The 20729-nt window shown below is 41.5% G+C and overlaps 1 protein-coding gene across 7 annotated transcripts in view; it reads left to right on the top strand.

Moving 5' to 3' along the window:
• The window catches only part of LOC132121281 (exocyst complex component 6), a 72938-nt gene that overhangs the window by 48068 nt on the left and 4141 nt on the right, over positions 1 to 20729 (top strand). For all 7 annotated transcript variants that reach the window (XM_059530532.1, XM_059530535.1, XM_059530536.1 and 4 more), the window contains 2 exons: positions 9646 to 9719; positions 20596 to 20708. In XM_059530532.1, coding sequence (XP_059386515.1) covers positions 9646 to 9719; positions 20596 to 20708 — 187 coding nt within the window. The remainder of the gene's footprint in view (positions 1 to 9645; positions 9720 to 20595; positions 20709 to 20729) is intronic.

Genomic DNA, 20729 nt, shown 5'->3' with positions numbered 1-20729 from the left:
GCATTGCAGAGATGCAGCCTGAAGTGTCATTTTGGCATCAAGCCTCAAATTCGTTGCGGTGGTACGCAAAAACGGTTTCGTCTATCGACACAAAATCCATAACATTTTGTCAGCACAGTCTGAAGATCATCTGATTCAATTTTGGTGAGAATCGGACCTACGGTTGATGAGGAGTTCGAAAAAGTAGGTTTTCAACAAAAATCAAAATGGCGGACAGGAAGTTCAGCTTACTCTGGAATATTTGGTATCTATGTTGTCGGCATAAGCCATGGAATATTTTGAGACCAGTTTTATTGCATTTGGCTAATGCAATAAAAAGTTATTTGCATAGACTCAAAATCCATAACTTTTGACCAGCTTGGTCTGAAGATTATCCGAGTCAAATTTGGTGAAAATCGGACTAATGGTCTAGGAGGAGTTCGAAAAAGTAGGTTTTCAACATTAATCAAAATGGCAGACCGGAAGTATGGCCAAATTTGGCATAATTGATATCTATGTTCTCGGCATGACCCAATGAATACGGGGAGACCATTTTCATTTCAGTTGTCTAATTAACTCAAAAGTTATTAGCATTTTTTAGATATTTCGTTATAACTTTTGACCACAAGGTGGCGCCGCCACCAAACCTTTTGAGTACCTTCAGGGCATGGAGCCGAACATTTTTGTAATTATTTTCATAACGATACGGTAATGCGTTCAAAAAATACAGCATTTTAAAGCGTAATTTAAAATGGCCGACGCCTAAAATGACCACTAGGTGATGCTGTGTCGAAACACTGCAGGTAGTCTCAGGCCATGCTTATTATAACACAAACCAAGTTTGGTCTCAATATGCCAAACCGTTGCTGAGATAGAACCTCACGTGTATTTTTGCGTGCTTTTCGTCATATTTTTTTACGTGTCATTCGAGAACGGTTGGACGAATCAACTTGAATTCCATAACTTTTTGCCAGCATGGTCTGAAGATGATATGAGCCAATTTTCGTGAAAATTGAACTAACCGTCTAGGACGAGTTCGAAAAATTATGTTTTTTGAAAAATTGAAAATAGTGAAAAAAACTAAACCTTGCGATTTTTGAATTTTGGGGTTCATTCGACTTGGCATGAGCCAAGGATTCAGAGGAAAAAAGAAATTTAATTATCTGGCTTACGGTTCAAAAGTTATTAGCATACAAATATTGAAACTTTGGACAAGTGGTGGCGCTAGAGAGTTGGAGTTAGAGACTTTAAATTGGCTATAGTTAATGTTGGGACTGTCCTCTATCAGTGTGCCAAATTATACAACTTTCCCGCAATCGGTTCTATGGGCTGCAATAGACTTGTGGCGGAAGAGGAAGAATAATAAAAAGAATCCTAATGGATACAATAGGTGCCCACGCACCTTCGATAAATGATAAATTATATATTCATTTATTGAATCCCTCTTGTCTGTTCAAAAAAATAATTAATTAACTAGACCTTTTAGAAAAGATTTCCATTCTGTTTGAGCATTACCATAAACCATTTTTCGAAGTGCAGTATAGCTAAAGCACTAAGAGACAGGCATGTCAGTGTTATGCTCTGTGAAGCGCAGCATGACGGTACATGCATTCATGCAGCAGGTTTTATTGATTTTATCTGCTGTTCTCAGAAGCAGTTATCTGAGTTACACTCTTTCAAGGAACATTCCAGATTACCCGCACTCCACCTGCTCTTGGATATCCACACCTGCTCTGATATGAGCTGATATGGAACAGTTTGGAGAAACCTTAATCGCTTATCCATTTGAACATTCATTCATCTTACAAGTGCTTCATTTGTATGCATTACCCACCCGTATAAGGATATTGTTTATAGTTCTACCAAAAATTAAAAAGCTGTTTGGAAGCCATATGACAAAACTGTTTGTGGAACACAAAGGGAATTCAGCAAGGATGCATTAAATTAAATAAAAATGATTGACAGTAAAGATCGTGGGACACTGAAGACTGGAGTAATGGCTGCTAAAAATTCAGCTTTGGGATCACAGGAATAAATTACATTTTAAAGTATATTGAAATGCTATTGAAAAAGCTACATTTACATCATATTTACATTTTTGGGTCCGTCTCTATCCCTGATAATCTTCAATGTTTCAGTTTTTCAAAGCACATCAAATGTGTACACAACAGACAGGTTTATTGGTAGGTTTTAAAAAATGGTATGCTGTAATTATAGCAGGTGCTCATAAGTATTGCGTGTTTAGTTTTTTTTAGTTATTCTCTGTTTATGTGAAATGTAGAACATGGGGAAGCCAATGAGCCCCTCTGTGGAAGACTGTGTGTGTGTGCATGCTCGTATCTGTGGCCTCAGGTCACAGATGTCTAGAGTTTTCTGAGGTTCTAACCGCACAGGGACGCCAGAGAATATCTGACCCTTCTCTAAGGTCTGAATGGTGTTCATCCCATTAGTGGCAGTTCATTTTACGCTAGTCAAAACAAAGACAGTTAAGATACACACAAAGGATTACTTATGTTGTGAGTTCACAGTCTGATTTGTATAAATTTTGCTTGTAATTTATAGTTGTTGAGAGAATAGTTGATGGGGAAGTGAAGGAATATAGAAGTCACATGCGTTTGGGATGTGATCATGGCCGTACATGCACTTTCATTCTAACTTAAATGGTAATCTGTCTTTAAAATGTTTCAAACACTTACTCCAACTGAAATCTTACCAGTATTCTTTCTGTAGTTTGGCCTCATCCAGCATACATACGCATTAATGGAACCACAAGTGGCCTTGGTGCACTTGATCTGAAGGACAGAGGGGACTTTAGTCCTTTAAAATATTTCATTTTGTCTCTTGTGTACTTGAAGGCTGCAGCTAGACTATACTGTAGATTCATTGTAAGTGCACATGAACACATACTGGCTGACTGTTGCTTAATCTCATGGCTCATGGTAGGTGTGTTATCATTAATGAAATCTCTCTGAGAAAAAAGTCTTTGCTGGCTGCACAAACTTGAAACTAGTGTAGTTCTCTTACGAGAGCTCTCTCGTACTGCGTCTTAGCTAAGACGCTACGGGAAAAGTCTCTTTTCACGAAATACTGAAGCAAAAAATTATCCTTAATTTTGTATTTTTGTAAAGCGCATTTGCAGCAGTACACAGCCATAGGCGAGACGGCTCGTTCGCTCATTGGCTTGTTCTGCGGCAACTGCACAGCCTATCGAGCGCGGGCTGATGCAACATCAGACCAATAAGGGTGCTTCGCGCCCTTCTTGCCACTTCCCGCCGAAACGGGTGCGGCCCAACCTATAAAAGGAGCTCGAAAAGGCTGACTCACCTGATTTTTCATCTCTTCAGCGAAGCTCACGCATCGCTGGATCACGGAGGAAGCAAGCGCCGTCTGAGAAAGCACATCAGCAGGACGTGCCATTCTGAAGCTCCTGGCATCGCCGCCTTCCACTGCCGTTCCTGCTGCGCTATCCGGCGCCTATATCCTTTTAATTCTGTTATATCCAAGCTGTTCTGATCTCAACCGAGCTCGCCGGTTCGCCCTGCTTCACCGCCCCCCCCCTGCACCGCTTCCCGGTGGGCAGCGCCCGCTGTTTGCCGGCGCGTCGTCCGAGGAAGTCGATCTCAGGGCCGTGTCGGGGGAAGAGGACACGCGCTCTCTGCTAGCTTCGGGCAGTGAGGGCTGGGCGAGCTCCGAGGATCTCGCGCCTTCTGCTCAGAAGCCCAGCAGACGAGCTGACATCGAGAAGGAGCCGAAGCGAATGCTCGTGTTGGCCGCGATGAGTCTCGGCCGCGAGTGGTTTGCACCAGCGCCCCCCCTCTCGTTCCCGGCTGGATGGTATTTCCCTTTCGGATGAGTGTACTTCTCAAAGCCCGCCTCATTTCTTCCTGAGCTTCACGAAGAGGTGGCGAAGGCTTGGAACGCTCCATATTCAGCGCGAACTTGTTCGTCTGTCTCACTAGCATTCTCCACACTGATAATGCTACACCTCTGCTGGACGGCGGCAAAAGCGGTGTTGCCATCTAAAGCCTGCTGTGTGACGCTGCGTCGGCACTACTAACGATGGCTGCTTCATCGAAGCGCAGGTTTACGAGTTCCGCTGTGGCCGAGCTCTCACCCAAGCGCGCCGCTGTTTCAGTTCCAGGAATTGTGACTGTCTCAGCGTTTTCTGCAATGCGCAAGCCTGCACAGTTGCCCGCTTGCCTGCACACAAAAGCCGTTATCACAACAGCTTCAGCAACGCAGCTCGAGACCCCCGTTCTCGCTCTACCAGCCGTCGCCCTGCGCCGCGGGGACCGCGGCAGAGGATTATGGTGAGGCCGGGAGCCCCGAAGCCATCCTAGGAAAGCCATCTACGCATGCTGCATGACGCTGCGTCGGCACTACACACGATGGCTGCTTCATCGAAGCGCCGGTGTACGAGTTCCGCTGTAGCCAGGCTCTCACCTAAGCGCGCCGCTGTTTCAGTTCAAGAGATTGTGACTGTTTCAGCGTTTTTTGCAATGCGCAAGCCTGTACGGTTGCCCGCTTGCCTGCACACGAAAACCGTTATCACGGCTACCCAGATATTTCCCGAAAAAGGTGTAATTTCTGGTGTCCCGGCCACGGCCGATGGTGCTATAGATGTAGTGACGATGCCCACTGCTCTGTGCCCATCTCCACATATAAGCACGGCCCTTCACACAGGGCTCGCGCCCACAGATCGACACAGATCGCGTGGCTTCTATAAAAACGAGGCCCGTGCACATACGCTCTGCACAGGCAGACAGCGAGTTGAAAGTGGTAAATGTGCACATATGCAGCCCACAGTTACTCGCAGACATATCGAGTCCCACGGGACCTGCTCAGCCTTCCCCCAGTCGGTTAAGCGCCAGGACGGGGTCGAGGAGAAGCGATCTGCCCGCTGTGATCAGCGCGCTCCCCGCATCAAATGCGCAGCACACCCGAGCGCCGCCGTTGCCCGGTCAACAGAGCGCGCTTCGCATCCAGCCCTTAGCCATTCATGCAGATGCATGGTCAGCGCTTCCAGGGGTTTCGGATTGGGTGCTAGGCATTATAAAGAGAGGCTACTCGCTAAAGTTTTTTTTTTTCGACGCCCTCCGCGCTTTTCAGCGCGCGTCGAAACTACGGTCAAAACAGAAGTAGCACACATACTTCGGGCCGAAATATCAAAACTGTTGAGCAAAGGGGCTGTAGAGCCTGTGTCTTAAGCTCAAAGCGAGGGGGGGGGGGCTGTACAGCAGATACTTTCTGGTGCCCAAGAGAGACGGGGGTCTCAGGCCCATACTGGATCTAAGACAGCTGAACAAGGCATTGATGAAACGCAGTTTCAAAATGCTTACGACCAGGAAACTCCTCACGCAGATTCGCAGAGGGGACTGGTTCATGTCAATAGATCTGAGGGACGCGTATTTTCAAATACAGATAGCGTCAAACCACAGGCGATATTTGAGATTCGCCTTCGAGGGCCAGGCATACCAGTTTACAGTCCTCCGTGGCTCCTCGTACGTTTACGAGGTGCATGGATGCAGCGCTCGCTCCTCTCAGACTCAGAGGCATACGAGTGCTGAATTATTTGGACGACTGGCTGGTTCTGGCCCGATCACGAGCAGAGCTCGTGGACCACAGGGCCGTTTTACTCGATCACCTCGAGAAGCTCGGCCTCAGTGTCAATTGGGCGAAGAGTTCGCTGAACCCCAGTCAGATGATCCTGTTTCTGGGTATAGTTCTGAACTCTTGTTCCATTACGGCGCGGCTGTCACCACAGCGCGTGATGGGCATTCAGCGTGCAGCGAGTTCTTTCCGCTGCGGCGCGACCGTGTCGCTCAAACACTGTCAAAAGATGCTGGGTCTCATGGCCTCAGCATCTCCGGTTCTGCGGCTGGGCCTGCTCCGCATGCGCCCCCTGCAGTTCTGGCTGAAGGCTCGGGTGCCGCGCAGAGCGTGGGCGTCTGGCCGGCTGCATTTCAAGGTCGATCAGAGCTGTGTTGCGGCTCTAGCACCTTGGACATCGAACGGCTGGTACCGATCAGGTGTAAGCCTGGGGACTTCCCCGAGTGTGAAAATGGTGTCGACGGACGCCTCCACTTTGGGATAGGGAGCGCTGCTCGAAGGCAGACCGTCCTTTGGCCTATGGTCAGAACGGGAAACGCTCCATCATATCAACTGCCTGGAAATGCTGGCAGTGGAGAACGCGCTGACGCGCTTTTGTCCCCATATCAAGGATCACCACGTCGTAGTCCGTGCGGACAACATGTCCGTGGTGTCCTACATAAATAGCCAGGGCGGTCTCGGGTCCCGAAACCTGTGCAGGCTGACGGAACGCCTCCTGGTTTGGGCTCAGCGCAACGTGCGCTCGCTGAGAGCAGTGCATTTGCCTGGACTGCAGAATCTGGGTCCAGACAGGCTGTCCAGAAGCAATGTTCCTACGGGCGAATGGTCTCTACACCCGCAAACAGTCCGGCTGTTGTGGGAGAGATTTGGCATGGCGGAGGTGGACCTCTTTGCGTCCCACGAAAACGCTCATTGCCCCGCGTTCTTTTCCAAGAACGAAAGCGCGCTGTCACGGAGATGGCCGTGCTGCCCGCTTTATGCGTTCCCTCCCGTCTCCCTCCTTCCGCAGGTGATAGAACGGGTGAGAGAAACGAGATGTTCAATACTGCTTGTAGCACCTCTTTGGAAGAACCAACCATGGTTCCCAGATTTGATGCAGTTAGCAGATGTCGCCCCGTGGTTGGTACCGTTGAGGAGGGACCTCCTCTCACAGGCCAGGGGCTCGATTTGTCACCCTCAACCGGAGTTGTGGTCCCTCCATGTGTGGGCGCTCAACGGTTACCCGCTGATCTCGCAGTGGGAGTGCTAAATACCATCACTCAGGCTAGAGCTCCGTCGACACGACGTCTGTATGCCTCGAAGTGGTCTGTGTTCTCCAGCTGGTGCACAGCTCGAGGCTATTCACCCCTTAGTTGTGAGGTGACTGAGGTCCTCTCCTTCCTACAGGAGCTGTTGGATAAGGGCAGAGCCCCATCCACGCTCAAAGTTTATGTGGCGGCCATCGCGGCGTTTTCTGAAACGGCATCCGGTCAGTCAATAGGAAGGAACGATCTAATCATCCGGTTCCTCAGAGGAGCTAGGAGGCTGAATCCTCCCAGACCTCCGTCAGTCCCTATGTGGGACCTCGCGGCAATTTTGGAGGCCTTGAAGGGTCCCCCTTTTGAGCCTATCCAATCGGTTAGCCTTCAGCATCTGTCGTTCAAGACAGTATTCTTGTTGGCTCTCGCTTCTGTGAAGCGTGTGGGTGATTTGCACGCGCTCTCGGTGAGCCAGTCGTGCTTGGAGTTTGGGCCCAATGACTCAAGGGTCATTGGGCACAGTTATGTGCCGAAATCCCTCAACACACCGTTTCGGGCTCAGGTTATTGCCCTGTCTGCCCTGCCGGTGTCAGGGGAGGATGGAGACTCAAGTCTTCTTTGCCCTGTCAGGGTTTTAAGAGCTTATGTGTCTCGCTCTGCTGCTTTTCGGCAGACGGAGCAGCTGTTTGTCTCGTTCGGTGGACGTTCCAAGGGAATGGCTGTTTCGAGACAGACTCTATCCAGATGGATAGTTGACGCCATAGCGTTAGCTTACGCTTCCAGGGGCCTTCAGTGCCCGTTGGGCGTCAGAGCACACTCCACAAGAGGCGTCGCCTCGTCGTGGGCGTGGTCTACTGGGATCTCCTTGCAGGATATATGTATGGCGGCAGGTTGGGCCTCGCCGTCTACATTTATCAGGTTCTATAGCCTGGAGGTCCCTGCCTTGCAAGCAAGGCTGTTGTCGGTATAGTCGAATCAGGGCCCTGAGGGGAATTCTGAGTTCACGAGCGCTATGCGCTGCCGACTGTTATATGGGCAGTATTGCGTAAGACCCGCATTGCCACATTGGTCAGGCCTTGCCTCGGCTGTGTGATGTCATATTGCCGCATCTACGGATGCTGCTAGATATAGGACGGAGGGCTTTTTCCCTTTTCTGTCCTGGACTCTCTGTGAGTCCCTCAGGTGACTGTGCACTGTAAATCCTGGGCGTTGCTTCAGGTTTATTGGTGTGTGATCCCTGCGCGCACAGCGTTTTACATTGGGTTCCCGTAGCGTCTTAGCTAAGACGCAGTACGAGAGAGCTCTCGTAAGAGAACGTACTCGGTTACTAAACGTAACCTCGGTTCTCTCTAGAAGAGCGAACGAGTACTGCGTTCTCTGCCGTGCGCACGATTCACTCTGGTTCGCTTCGGCGATGAAATAAATCAGGTGAGTCAGCCTTTTCGAGCTCCTTTTATAGGTTGTGCCACACCCATTTCGGCGGGAAGTGGCAAGGAGGGCGCGAAGCACCCTTATTGGTCTGATGTTGCATCAGCCCGCACTCGATAGGCTGTGCAGTTGCCGCAGAACAAGCCAATGAGCGAACGAGCCGTCTCGCCTATGGCTGTGTACTGCTGCAAATGTGCTTTACAAAAATACAAAATTAAGGATAATTTTTTGCTTCAGCATTTCGTGAAAAAGAGACTTTTCCCGTAGCGTCTTAGCTAAGACGCAGTGCTCGTTCGCTCTTCTAGAGAGAACCGAGGTTACGTTTAGTAACCGAGTACAGTACATTCACTGTTTGAACAGCACAAATGCTGTTCTCATAAACTGTTACCCTTTATTACAAAGTTCTCTGGAATACTTGATTCTTGTGGTTGATCCAGCATTCAACAGTCAGATATTTGTACAAAATAATCTCAAATCTGAATAACTGACAGATTTTCAGCATAGCTGAGCTAGTTTTGTCTCTCAAATCACTCTGAGAGATGGATGGATGGAGAGATAGGTTAGTTAGTTGAGTTTGTTAGATAAATAGTTTTGATAATCTGGGTTTATAAAACCATTGCGTGAATTAAGATCGTCTAGTTTTAGGAAACCATAGTTATTTTTGATTGTCTGGTTTTAGAAACCATAGAGTGAGTGAGTGATCAATCGATAGATGGATCAATCATCATCTGCTTATTGAAAACCATAGAGTGAGTAATGAGTTCTGGAGGGCTGGAGGGCTGGTGTCCTGCAGAGTTTATCTATACCTTGCCTCTATACACTTGACTGGAATTTTCTATTATGCCTACTTAGAGACTGATTAGCTGGTTCAGGTTAGTTTAATTAGGGTTGGAGCTAAACTCTGCAGAACACTGGCCCTCCAGGACCAAGTTTGGAAACCCCTGGTTATTCTCATCTGGTCTTAGAAACCCATAGATGCAGAGTAAGTCTGGATCATCTCATTTTTGAAAACTGTAGGTCTAGATCAGATAGTTTAATATTTAGTTTTGATCATCTGGTTTTGGACAGCCATAGATGGGTAGTTAGGAAGGGCCTCCTGCATAAAACCTGTGCCAGATCCCTGTATGGATAATTCTCCTGTGGCAAACACTAACAGCAGCAGCTCCAGGAGAAACTGAGTGATTTAGTTAGTTGGTTATAGGTGTTTTTGATCATCTGGTTTTGGAAAATAGTGAGTCAAGTAATAATAAAGAGTATATCTGTATATTGGCTTTCTCAAGCAACATGGTACATGGTTAATGTTAACAAAAAATGCTTTGGAAAGATTCTTCAATAGTTTTAACAATAATTCAACTAATTGCTTTTAATAGTATTTTCCTGTTTTTCCCAGTGTTTGCCAGTTCAGAGCCCGTGCCAGGATTCCAGGGGGACACACTGCAGTTGGCCTTCATTGACCTCCGACAGGTACAGACCTCTCTGCAGACATGACTATTCTTGATCCACAGTCTCTGTGAGTGGAGCTGAGGGGAAGGGTGGAGAACATACAGCATTAACAGGCACTAATGGATTATCCCAACTTGAAGATGCTTCCCTTCAGGAGGGGAAATCACTTAGTCGCAATGGGGTTCATTATGCTATCAGGATTTTCTTCTTCGTCTGGTCCTGTTTTTTGTGCTGCTTGAAGTTTGAACTTATAATCTGAGCCTGAGGTGCTTAAAATGTGAAAACGAGGTCATGTCAAGGTTTCTTCTATAAAGGTATTTCATATAAGGAAGTATTATTAGGGTGTGGAGTTAATAATACTCTTTGGTTTCTAAATACCTCTTTTTATGTTCAGGAGAAAACTGAAAGTCTTCAAATCACACATGCTGCAGTATTACTTAAAAATAATCGGCATGCTGTTGAAGGAAGAAAAATTGAATTTCTGTCATCATTTACTCACCCTCTTGTCCTGACGTTATTTGTGTAGAACACAAGCTGTGTTTTTCAAGATGTCCTGGCTGATCTAATACAAGTACTGGATAGTTCACCCATAAAAGTAGAACATTATGTCTTGATTAAATGCCATTAACTTCAAGTTTTCAAGGATGTTTGATTGCATGGTACCCAAATTTTGATTCCAATTTAAAGGGATAGTTCTCCCAAAAATGAATATTATCCCATGATTTGCTCACTTTTTAATACAATTAGAGTTATATAAATAAATGTCCAAGTGTTATAATGGCAGTGAATGGGGGTCGAGATTTTGAAGCCCAATAAAGTGCATCCATCCATCATAAAAAGTGCTCCACATGGCTCCGGGGGTTATTAGATTCCTTCTTAAATCAATTAATGCGTTCGTATAAGAAAAAGATCCATATTTAAACCTTTAGAAACTCTAATCTCTAGCTTCCGCTAACTATCATATGCTTATTTACGAGAGAGTGGAGTTCCAGCGGATGACTTCCTTCAAAATCTCATGCTTCAAAGACACCATTCACTGCCATTATAAAGCTTAGAAGAGTCAGGAAATTTTTATATATAAGTCTGATTGCAGGGATTTATTAACATGTACACCGACCCCATCCCTAAACCTACCCTTACTGGATAAATACAGTGTTGGTAGCATAATTTGATAAGTCCCTCCACGGCTGCATCTTCTCACGTACGCCGCTCACAACATTCACAGTCGGTTTATAAGCAGAGTGACGGCTTTTAGTTATTAAGGCAGATGGCAAATGTGATATTGATTTAATACAACAGTTCAATAAACAAGTACTGCCTGATTTTGCTCTATTTAATCAACGAAAATTGTTCAGAATATACTAGCTCAGCTGCTTCGCATCTCTAAAAGCAAACACAGCCGAGTTTAATTCATGAATGAAACTGCATTTTTGAACGAATCTAGTGAGTCAGTGATTCATGATTACCCATCCATAAAGTCACTTGCTTCATTCCTGAAGGAATCAGTCATTCAAATGAATCAATTGAATTAATGATTCAGTGATAAGATCAGTGACTTGCCGCCACCTGCTGGTGGATTTAATAACATTTTTGGCATATAAATTCAGTTATTTAAATAATTTAATATTTAGGTATTCAAAATTTTATATTTAAAACATTAATCTCAACATGAATGTGAGTTTAATTGCACTCATGCCACCTCTGAGCCTTATTAAACGTCAGAAAATGTACCTACAAGCCACTTTTGTGGTGTTCTTTGCCACCACTGTAGTATAAATTAATGTTTTATTAATACTAATTTTATTTATTTGTCTTGTTCTACTTCTTTTTTTATTGTTTTAAATATTAATTGTAAAAGCTTACAAACATACATTTTTGAATTTGACAGATGAAAGTGATGCCATTCCAAAGGTAAAAAGAAAGGTAAGCATAGAGCCATGTGTAACAGTATATTAGATCTGTGCATGAGGTCTTAAAGAGACAGCAGTCTAAATAAACCTTCTGCTGCATTTCATCATACAGTGAAGACAACCCAATGTTATTTTGGGGATAGATTGAATGGATTATAGTTAGACCTAACTAAAAAACAAAATTAAGTACTTTTAATTTAATTTGTATCTTAATGCTTTTTTTTGTGCTATTTATTGTCATTAATTCATTTGTTCTTATTTTATTATTTACAATTTAATTTTTCAGTTAAAATAAATTCATTTCTGAGTGAATGTGATTCTTGGGTGAGAAGAATCACATGCACTGAAAATAAAATATTTCTAAAATAGCATGAAATAGTCCTGCCTCCACAGCTGGAAAAAAATCCCTAGTCCTGGAAAAAAACACTGCATACATTTAATAAAATTAGAAAAAAATGCCATTCCAAAGGTTAAAAGAAAATGCCCCTGTAAATAAATTTAAGTCAAATATCAGCTCCTATTAGGAAGGCACATTTTTCATCAGTCAGAAGGTGCTCCTAAATTTTTTCAAATCAGAAGGACAATCACTCCTAATTACAAGAAGTAAAATCTGCTCTTAAACTGGGTGTGTGACTGGCATGGCTGTGGAAAGTTTTTTTTTTTTTACCACTGTGATTGTATTCATCTGAAAGAAGAAAGTCATTTACACCTAGGATGGCTTGAGGGTGAGTAAATCATGGGGTAATTTTCATTTTTTGGTCAACTACCTCTTTAAGTCTCTTCCTCACATAATGCTATTTATTGTATGTCTTCAAAAGTCTTGAAATACAGTACACAATTTATATAAAATACATGAATGAATCCTTATTTACATTCATTATAAAGAGTAAACAGACACTACAACAAAAATAATTTTTGCATTCCCATTTGCTTCGGTAACAAAAGGAAAAATCCATAAAAGCATTTCTATGACTTCTCCAAAAGAGCTAAAACATTTTAAGAGATTGATTACAGTTGTCAGAAAAGAGAAAGTCGTCAAATGTAGTTACTCCTGTCAGCCGTTGTATAAAAACACTCATGCAGCTGTCTTGAATCAAAATATGTTTTAAGTGTGTTACATAAAAAAAATAAAAAATACTAGTAAATGTGGACTTGCATCATCACAGTCTGTGAAATGGGTTCATCTTCAGTATTCCACGGAAGTGATAGAGTTTGGAATGTCATGAGGGTGAGTGAATGAAGACACAATTTTATTTTTAGGTGCAATTTCAAACCCTGTTTATTGTTAATGAAGAAACACACTGCTCTTGCTTTATCTGCATGCCACGTACCAGTCAGGGTGGTGTCTTTCACCTTGTCACGACTGCGATGCTCGCCAAGACCTCTCGATTACCATTAGTGATACGCCGCTTTGATCCTCGCCTGGTTTCTTGGAGGATTTGGTGACAGCTTCTCTCAGGTGCTCTCAGTGAGCTCTGGCTCCAATTCAGACAGAGCGAGCTCAGACAAGGTCAGAGATAAGGAGAGCGGAGTGCTGGTCATCAGAATTTACCTATTCACCCCAACCCCCTGTATAGATAACCTTCCCATCATGCATTACAGCGCAGAGCTCTTATCGCAGTCCTACCTGGAGTAGATGCCGGGCTACAACTTTTTTTCTTTTTTTCTTTTCTTTTTTGGAGCATATAGCAACACCCAATAGAGAGGTCACAGTCTCCCTGCCAATCACGCAGTGGCTAATGGAGAGGCTCCTGTTTACTCCGTTGTGTTTTAAATGTTTTAAGTTCATGTTGTCTGTGAGGTGACGCTGTGCAGGGCTGCAGAGGCTTGTACTAATACTGCTAAAAATGCACTTGTTCACATCACTTAAGAGAAACTTAAATGTCTGAAGGCACATTTCTGAACATTGCAAGTTTTCCTGTGTTCTTCACTTTCAGCAGCATTGCAAGTAATTATCTAAAAGTAGCGATGCTGCTAACCTGACTCCTTTTTTCAGTAGTGTGACAATAGATCAGTTGTTCATGGTAGTACAGCTTTTCCAGTAGTAATTTTTTGCAACTATTAGCAATTAAAACACAAAAAAGTCGCAAACATAGGCAATAATCAAAAATGCCCTTATTTCTTGTATAGCATTAATTTAGGTATTCAGTTCTTTCTTTCATTTTTACTTTTACTTACATACTGTATGGTTTGAGCTACATGACTGCTTTATCTTTAACACTACTATTCAAAACTTATGGGTCTTATAATTTTTAAAATGTTTTTGAAATTAGTCTCTTATGCTCACCAAGTCTGCATTTATTTAATAAAAAATATAGGAAAAAACTAATGTTTTGACATATTATTACAGTTAAAAAATCTGTTTAAAAATTCAGTTTTTACATATTGTAAAATTTAAATTATTCCTTTGATTTAAAAGCGGAATTTTCAGCAGCGATTACTGTTTTTCTTTGATAAATCATTCTAATATGCTGATTTGGTGCTCAAGAAACAGCTGTTATGCTTAATGTTTTTGTTCAAACAATGACACTGTTGTACATTTTATGAGATTCTTTGAGTAGGAAATTCAAAAGAACAGCATTTATTTGAACTAGAAATCTTTTCTAACATTTTACATTTCTTTTTTGTCACTTTTTTTTCATCAATTTAATGCCTCCTTGCTGAAAGAAAAAAAAAAAATTACCGATCCCAAACTTTTGAATAGTAGGATATATATATATATATATATATATATATATATATATATATATATATATATATATATATATATACAGGGTGTATTATTGTATATATTAGAGTGTATTGAGAATGTCAAGAGTAATGCTGTCATCATGAAATTTAAAATCATTCATTGTTTTGTACTAGACAAAATGCAGCTCTGAATAAATGCTCATTGCTATGGATAGTTATATATCTCCCCTTCAACTCATCTTCAACTAAAACATTCAGAGGTGGACTTTTTTACTTTATGACTCACTGTTAACTTTTTATGTCTTGTTGGGCTTGTGAGTCTGTAGCGGTGAGATCTCTAAAAGGTCTGCACTTAAGGCCCTGATATACTTCAAACGAAATTGAAGAACAAACCGATATGACGTCATTTTGAACAAAAACAGGCCGAAACGAAGTTCGTTTTGAGTTTGTTTCAGCAGTTCGAAACAGCTCACCAAAGCGAACTTTCTGGAGGAGTTTGTTTTGGCTCCTAAACACCTTTGAGGTTCTATTGGTCCATTTCAGTTGCGCAATCAGTGGGTGTGTTCTGAAACCCTACCTTCTTTGCCGTGCAATGTTTTTAAAAAAAAATTTCGGTTTGTTTCAAATTCTACGGAGGTCCGAGCATAGAACAACATCTCCTGAATACACGGTGTTGAATGGCTGCACAAATATATCCGCACCTGTATGATAACTCGCAAAGAGCCTTTAAAGATTCAGAGAAAGCATTTGATTCCTAGAAAGAAATTGCAACTGAGCTTGGTGTCGACGACCCAGAGTTATGCAAAAAGCGACATAAACATCCGAGAAAGGAAAGAGTAAATATATAAGGTAGCAAGTACCAAATATATGTGTTTCAAATAAATGTTACACCATGCTGCCGTTGTTCTTTCAATAAGCGAATTTATAGGGTACAATAAATGCAATGGCAAATGAATGTACAATAATAAACCTTTGTTTTCATCAAAAGTAAATCATGACACCATATAAAATATAAAAAGGTGTTACAATTTATCCAGTTTAATCAAATAAATGAACACTAATAAAATAAAGTAACAAAGTGACTCCAATATTTTTTTTCCACGTCATGCTAAAGTTTTCAAACTATGAGTCATTCACACTTCCCATAAAGGGCTGATTATGGAAATAAATGGTGCTTTTGTATTGCAAACATGATACTTGACTCTAAACTGCTGCTAATCATTATTCTTTTGTCTAGAATATCCCGTCTCACACCTAGATTCATTTCATCATTGTTTTGTTTAGGGTATTCGTGCAAGCGTCGCAACACATGTTTACCCCGCCTCCAGCAGCGCGGGGGTGTTGGAATGTTCGTAAACAGTATACCATCGCTCAGCCTTTTCGAACTTCTTTTTGCCCCTAAATGAAGAATTTAAACAAACTTTGTTTGAAGTATATCAGGGCTTTTAGACTGGAGCTGTCCTGTGGGAGAAATGCACTTTACTTGGATTCTAATAATCATAATTAAGAGCACACAAATAATCTTATAATGTCTGATTAGTGAATTAAAAAAAGCATGATTTATAAGTATCTTAGATATTGCTTTAATATATTTTTTTTGTAATGTTATTTGATTCTTTTAAATATTTATCTAGTTATTTTTGAAATTCTACAACTTTTTTCATCTTCAAATTAGATTTTATATCCTAGATTTTAAGTCTGGTCTGGGACTTTTGGGTCCAATTGTTTATCATTTACCATTTAAACTAATTCATAACAGTCCAAACTAGTCTTTATTTGGGTATGCAGGGAATGCATGAACTTATATCATGTATACCTTAAATGACTGTTAAATCTATTTTGGATAATTGATTAAGCTGTATCGCCCAGCCCAAGGTCTGTAATTATTGACATTTACGGGCACAGTCTTGTTGCCCCTGGTGCTCCGCAGGGTCTTGTTTTGTTTAGCAGCAATATTGTCACATCCCAGCAGGAGCAGCAAACAGAACTAAATAATGGTCTGAAAAACAGACCTCCTCAATATGGAACACATAGTAGGTGTAAAGTGCTATTAGCCCCCTGAACCCTCCTCTCCAGGCCCTCCATAATGAACGAGCCATCAAGGAATTGTCCCCCATTGATTGATATTGATTTGCATACATAGAGGTGAGTGATCTGGCCCTTCTCCAGCAAATTAAGTTCAATGTGTCCAGAGTTTTTCTTTGAATCAGAGTTGCCAAGTGGCAGGGAGTCCACTGACCAGAGCACCGCGGAGCCAGGATTAGCTCCTCTGTGGGTTATCTGGAGGTCACGGAGGGATTTCTCTTCCTTTTGCATTTAAAGTGCTCCCTGATCCCCAACAAGTGCCCTAGTACTAACCCCCACCATTAGTGTATGACCTAACACACTTCTCTTTGGGCAACTTAATGAATAATGAATTATGAAAATGAAAAGTTAGTTAGTTAGTTATGATGAATAGTTAGTTAGTTAGTTAGTTATTAAAAATATCTGGGAGTTTCCAGGATATATATATATATATATATATATATATATATATATATATATATATATATATATATATATATATATATATATATATATATATATATATATATATATACATACATACATACATACATACATACATACATACATACATACATACATACATACATACATACACACACACACACACACACACACACACACACACACAGTACAGATCAAAAGTTTGGACACACCTTCTCATTCAAAGAGTTTTCTTTATGTTCATGACTATGAAAATTGTAGATTCACACTGAAGGCATCAAAACTATGAATTAACACATGTGGAATTATATATGGAATTATATACATAACAAAAAAGTGTGAAACAACTGAAAATATGTCATATTCTAGGTTCTTCAAAGTAGCCACCTTTTGCTTTGATTACTGCTTTGCACACTCTTGGCATTCTCTTGATGAGCTTCAAGAGGTAGTCACCTGAAATGGTCTTCCAACAGTCTTGAAGGAGTTCCCCGAGAGATGCTTAGCACTTGTTGGCCCTTTTGCCTTCTGTCTGCGGTCCAGCTCACCCCTAAACCATCTCGATTGGGTTCAGGTCCGGTGACTGTGGAGGCCAGGTCATCTGGCGCAGCACCCCATCACTCTCCTTCTTGGTCAAATAGCCCTTGATGCCTTCAGTGTGACTCTACAATTTTCATAGTCATGAAAAGAAAGAAAACTCTTTGAATGAGAAGGTGTGTCCAAACTTTTGGTCTGTACTGTGTATATATATACTAGTCATGCCCAAAAATATGGACACCTTTGGTAAATATGATCAAAGAAGGCTGTGAAAATGAATCTGCATTGTTAATCCTTTTTTATCTTTTATTAAAAAAATTCACAAAAATCTAACCTTTCATTGGATAATAATTTAAAATGGGGGGGGGGGGGGGTATCATTATGAAATAAATGTTTTTTATTAAAGACACCCCTAAAAATTCTTATGAGTAAAATAACTCTGAAGTAAATTCCCATTCATATTCACAATTTTGAGCACTCCAGCATGATTATAAACGTGAAATTATCCAGCTCTGGCTTCCTGTTTCTCAGAAATATAAAGAGGAGGGAAAACAAAGCCCAAATTCCCCTAATCATCCATCACAATGAGAAAAACCAAAGAATATATTTCTGATGTGGATAATTGATTTGTGGATAAAAGATAATTGAGCTCTACAAAGTAGTGAAGTGGCTATAAGAAAAGAGCTACAACAGTGAAAATTCCCATTTCCACCATCAGGGAAATAATTGAGAATTTCCAATCAACAGAAAATGTTACGAATCTGCCTGGAAGAGGACCTGTGTCTATATCATTCTAATGCATGGTGAGGAGAGTTTGAGTGGCTAAAGACTCTCCAAGGACCACAGCTGGAGAATTGCAGAAAGATAGTTGAGTCACGGGTTTAGAAAACCTTTAAAAAAAATTGTCAAACAGCACCTACATCACCACATGTTGTTTAGGAGGGTTTCAATAAAAAATCTCCTAGCTCATTCAAAAACAAACTCCAGCATATTAATTTATCAGACACGACTGGAACTTCAAATGGGACTGGCTTCTGTGGTCAGATGAAACTAAAAAATGAGCTTTGTAGCACTAAACACTCAAGATGGGTTTGGTGAACACAGAGATATAAACTACCCCATGTGTAAAATGAAATGTACTGCTGTATTTCTGATGTTGTGGGACTATATTTCTGCTGGAGGTCCAGGACATCTTGTTTAGATACATGGCATCATCGATTCTATCAAATACCAACAGATAAAAAATCAAAAAGTGACTGACTCGGTTAGAAATCTTATAATGGGCCATGTTTGGATCTTCCAACCGTACAATAATCCAAATACAAACCTCAAACTACAAAAATGGGTCACTGAGCACAAAACCAAGCTTCTGCTATGGCCATTCCAGTTCCCTGACCTGAACCCTATAGAAAATAAGAGGAGTGAACTGAAGAGAAGAAGCACCAACATGGAGCTGGGAATCTAAAGGGTCTGGAGTGATTCTGGATGAAGGAATGTTCTCTGATCTCTTCTGAGGTGTTCTCTAACCTCATCAGGCATTATAGGAGAACATTTACTGTGTACTTACACTAGGCACGGTTGCCATGAACCGGGCCCGAGTACGATTGTCCCCCCTCCCCACTCCCCCTCTGGCCTGCACTCACATAGGAGGGTTTCAGCATTCGTGCCGGAGCACGCTTACGTCATTATGGTGCGTGACGGTTTCGGGATAAACAGGAAGAGCGGCGCTCTCTGAACACAATGGAGTCCATCGCTCTGTTTTCTTTGTGGATAATTTTGTGTTGTTTGGTCCACAGCCCTCTCACAGCCTGTTGTTAAACAGATGTGTCGCCTTAGTGGCGCGAAAATTTTCACGTAATCGTGCTGCTCGTATGAGGAGGTTTGCAAGGTACCAGCTGAAGTGCAGCAAGGACTTTGCAGCTGCACTTTTGGAGCGTCGCAAAACCGTGACGCCACGCGTCCTGTTCCGTGCTCCAGCACGGTTAGCGCTCACACTGCATGCGAACCGCGCCCGAGTCCAACTGAACCGTGCTCTGGCCCACCTCTTCCAAGCGGGCCAGGGCCGGCTAATCGAGCCGCGCCCGGGCACGGTTCGGAGCACTCACACTAGTCAAACGAACCGCGCTTTGGTGGTCAAACGCACTCGGGCACGGTTCAAACTGGCTAGTGTGAGTACACCCTTAGAGCTGTTAAACTGGCAAATGGAGGTAAAAAAAATTATTCAATAAAAGGGTGTCCTTAATTGTGGCCAATGTGTATTAGAGAAAAACATTTATTTCATAATGATATTTCCCCCCATTTTAAATTCTTATTATTCAATGAAAGTTTTGAATTTTTTGCATTTTTTAAATAAAAGATCAAAAGGATTAACAATGCAGATTAATTTTCATAGCCTTCTTTGATCATATTTACCAAAGGTGTCCATATTTTTGGGCATGACTGTGTGTGTGTGTGTGTGTGTGTGTGTGTGTGTGTGGACTTAAATAAATTATATATATATCCTGGAAACTCCCAGATAGTATTTATTAATACTATAGTATATATTAACTGATAGTATACATTAATTTTGTTTAAAGTTTAAGTAATTTTGTTGTGTGTGTAGTCATTTTAAAATATAAAAACTATATAACTACAAAAATATTGTTTTAATTTTCATTAGCGTTTTAGTTATTTTAGTTTCAAATTTAACTCAATTAAAATGAGAAATGTTGCTACGGCAACTAACAAACTTTGAAAAAATAAATAAATATAAGTATATTTAACTTTTGTGGCCTGGAAAAGAAATGAGAATAAATAAAATATAGATTTTTTTTCTCTCTCCACTTTATTCTCAGCTCTGCTATATTTCATTGGCTTGAATTATGTATGCATTCTCTGCGAAAATATATTTAATAATCTTTGGAAATCTATAATTTTATACATTCATTGGAAATTCTTTGGTCAAGAAGTCTTGCTGCTTATTAACATTTGCTGTTTATTATTTAATTATTATTATTATATATATTTTTATTTGTATAAAATACAATACACTTTGCATTACACTTATGCACTTTGCATAAAAGTGTATGCTTAATGAAAACAAATGCAAAATACTCATTTTATTCTTCAGATTTGTATTACTACCTGTACTATTGGTTCTGGTGAAAGTTAAGAATTTGATTTAAACTTTATAAAGTTCTGGTTTTGAAACTATGGTTGATGTTCTTTTTTTTTTCGACATTGATTTTGTGCACCATCTTTTTCCTGTGTTTCAGCTTCTAGATCTATTCATGGTGTGGGACTGGTCCACGTACCTGGCAGACTATGGACAGCCCACCTCAAAGTACCTGCGGGTGAACCCCTCCACTGCGCTGGCACTTTTGGAGAAGTATGTATTGTCTTTACTCTT

Source organism: Carassius carassius, chromosome 39 (genome assembly GCF_963082965.1).
Source record: "Carassius carassius chromosome 39, fCarCar2.1, whole genome shotgun sequence".
Taxonomy (NCBI): domain Eukaryota; kingdom Metazoa; phylum Chordata; class Actinopteri; order Cypriniformes; family Cyprinidae; genus Carassius; species Carassius carassius.
This window is presented reverse-complemented; position numbering and strand designations above follow the sequence as displayed.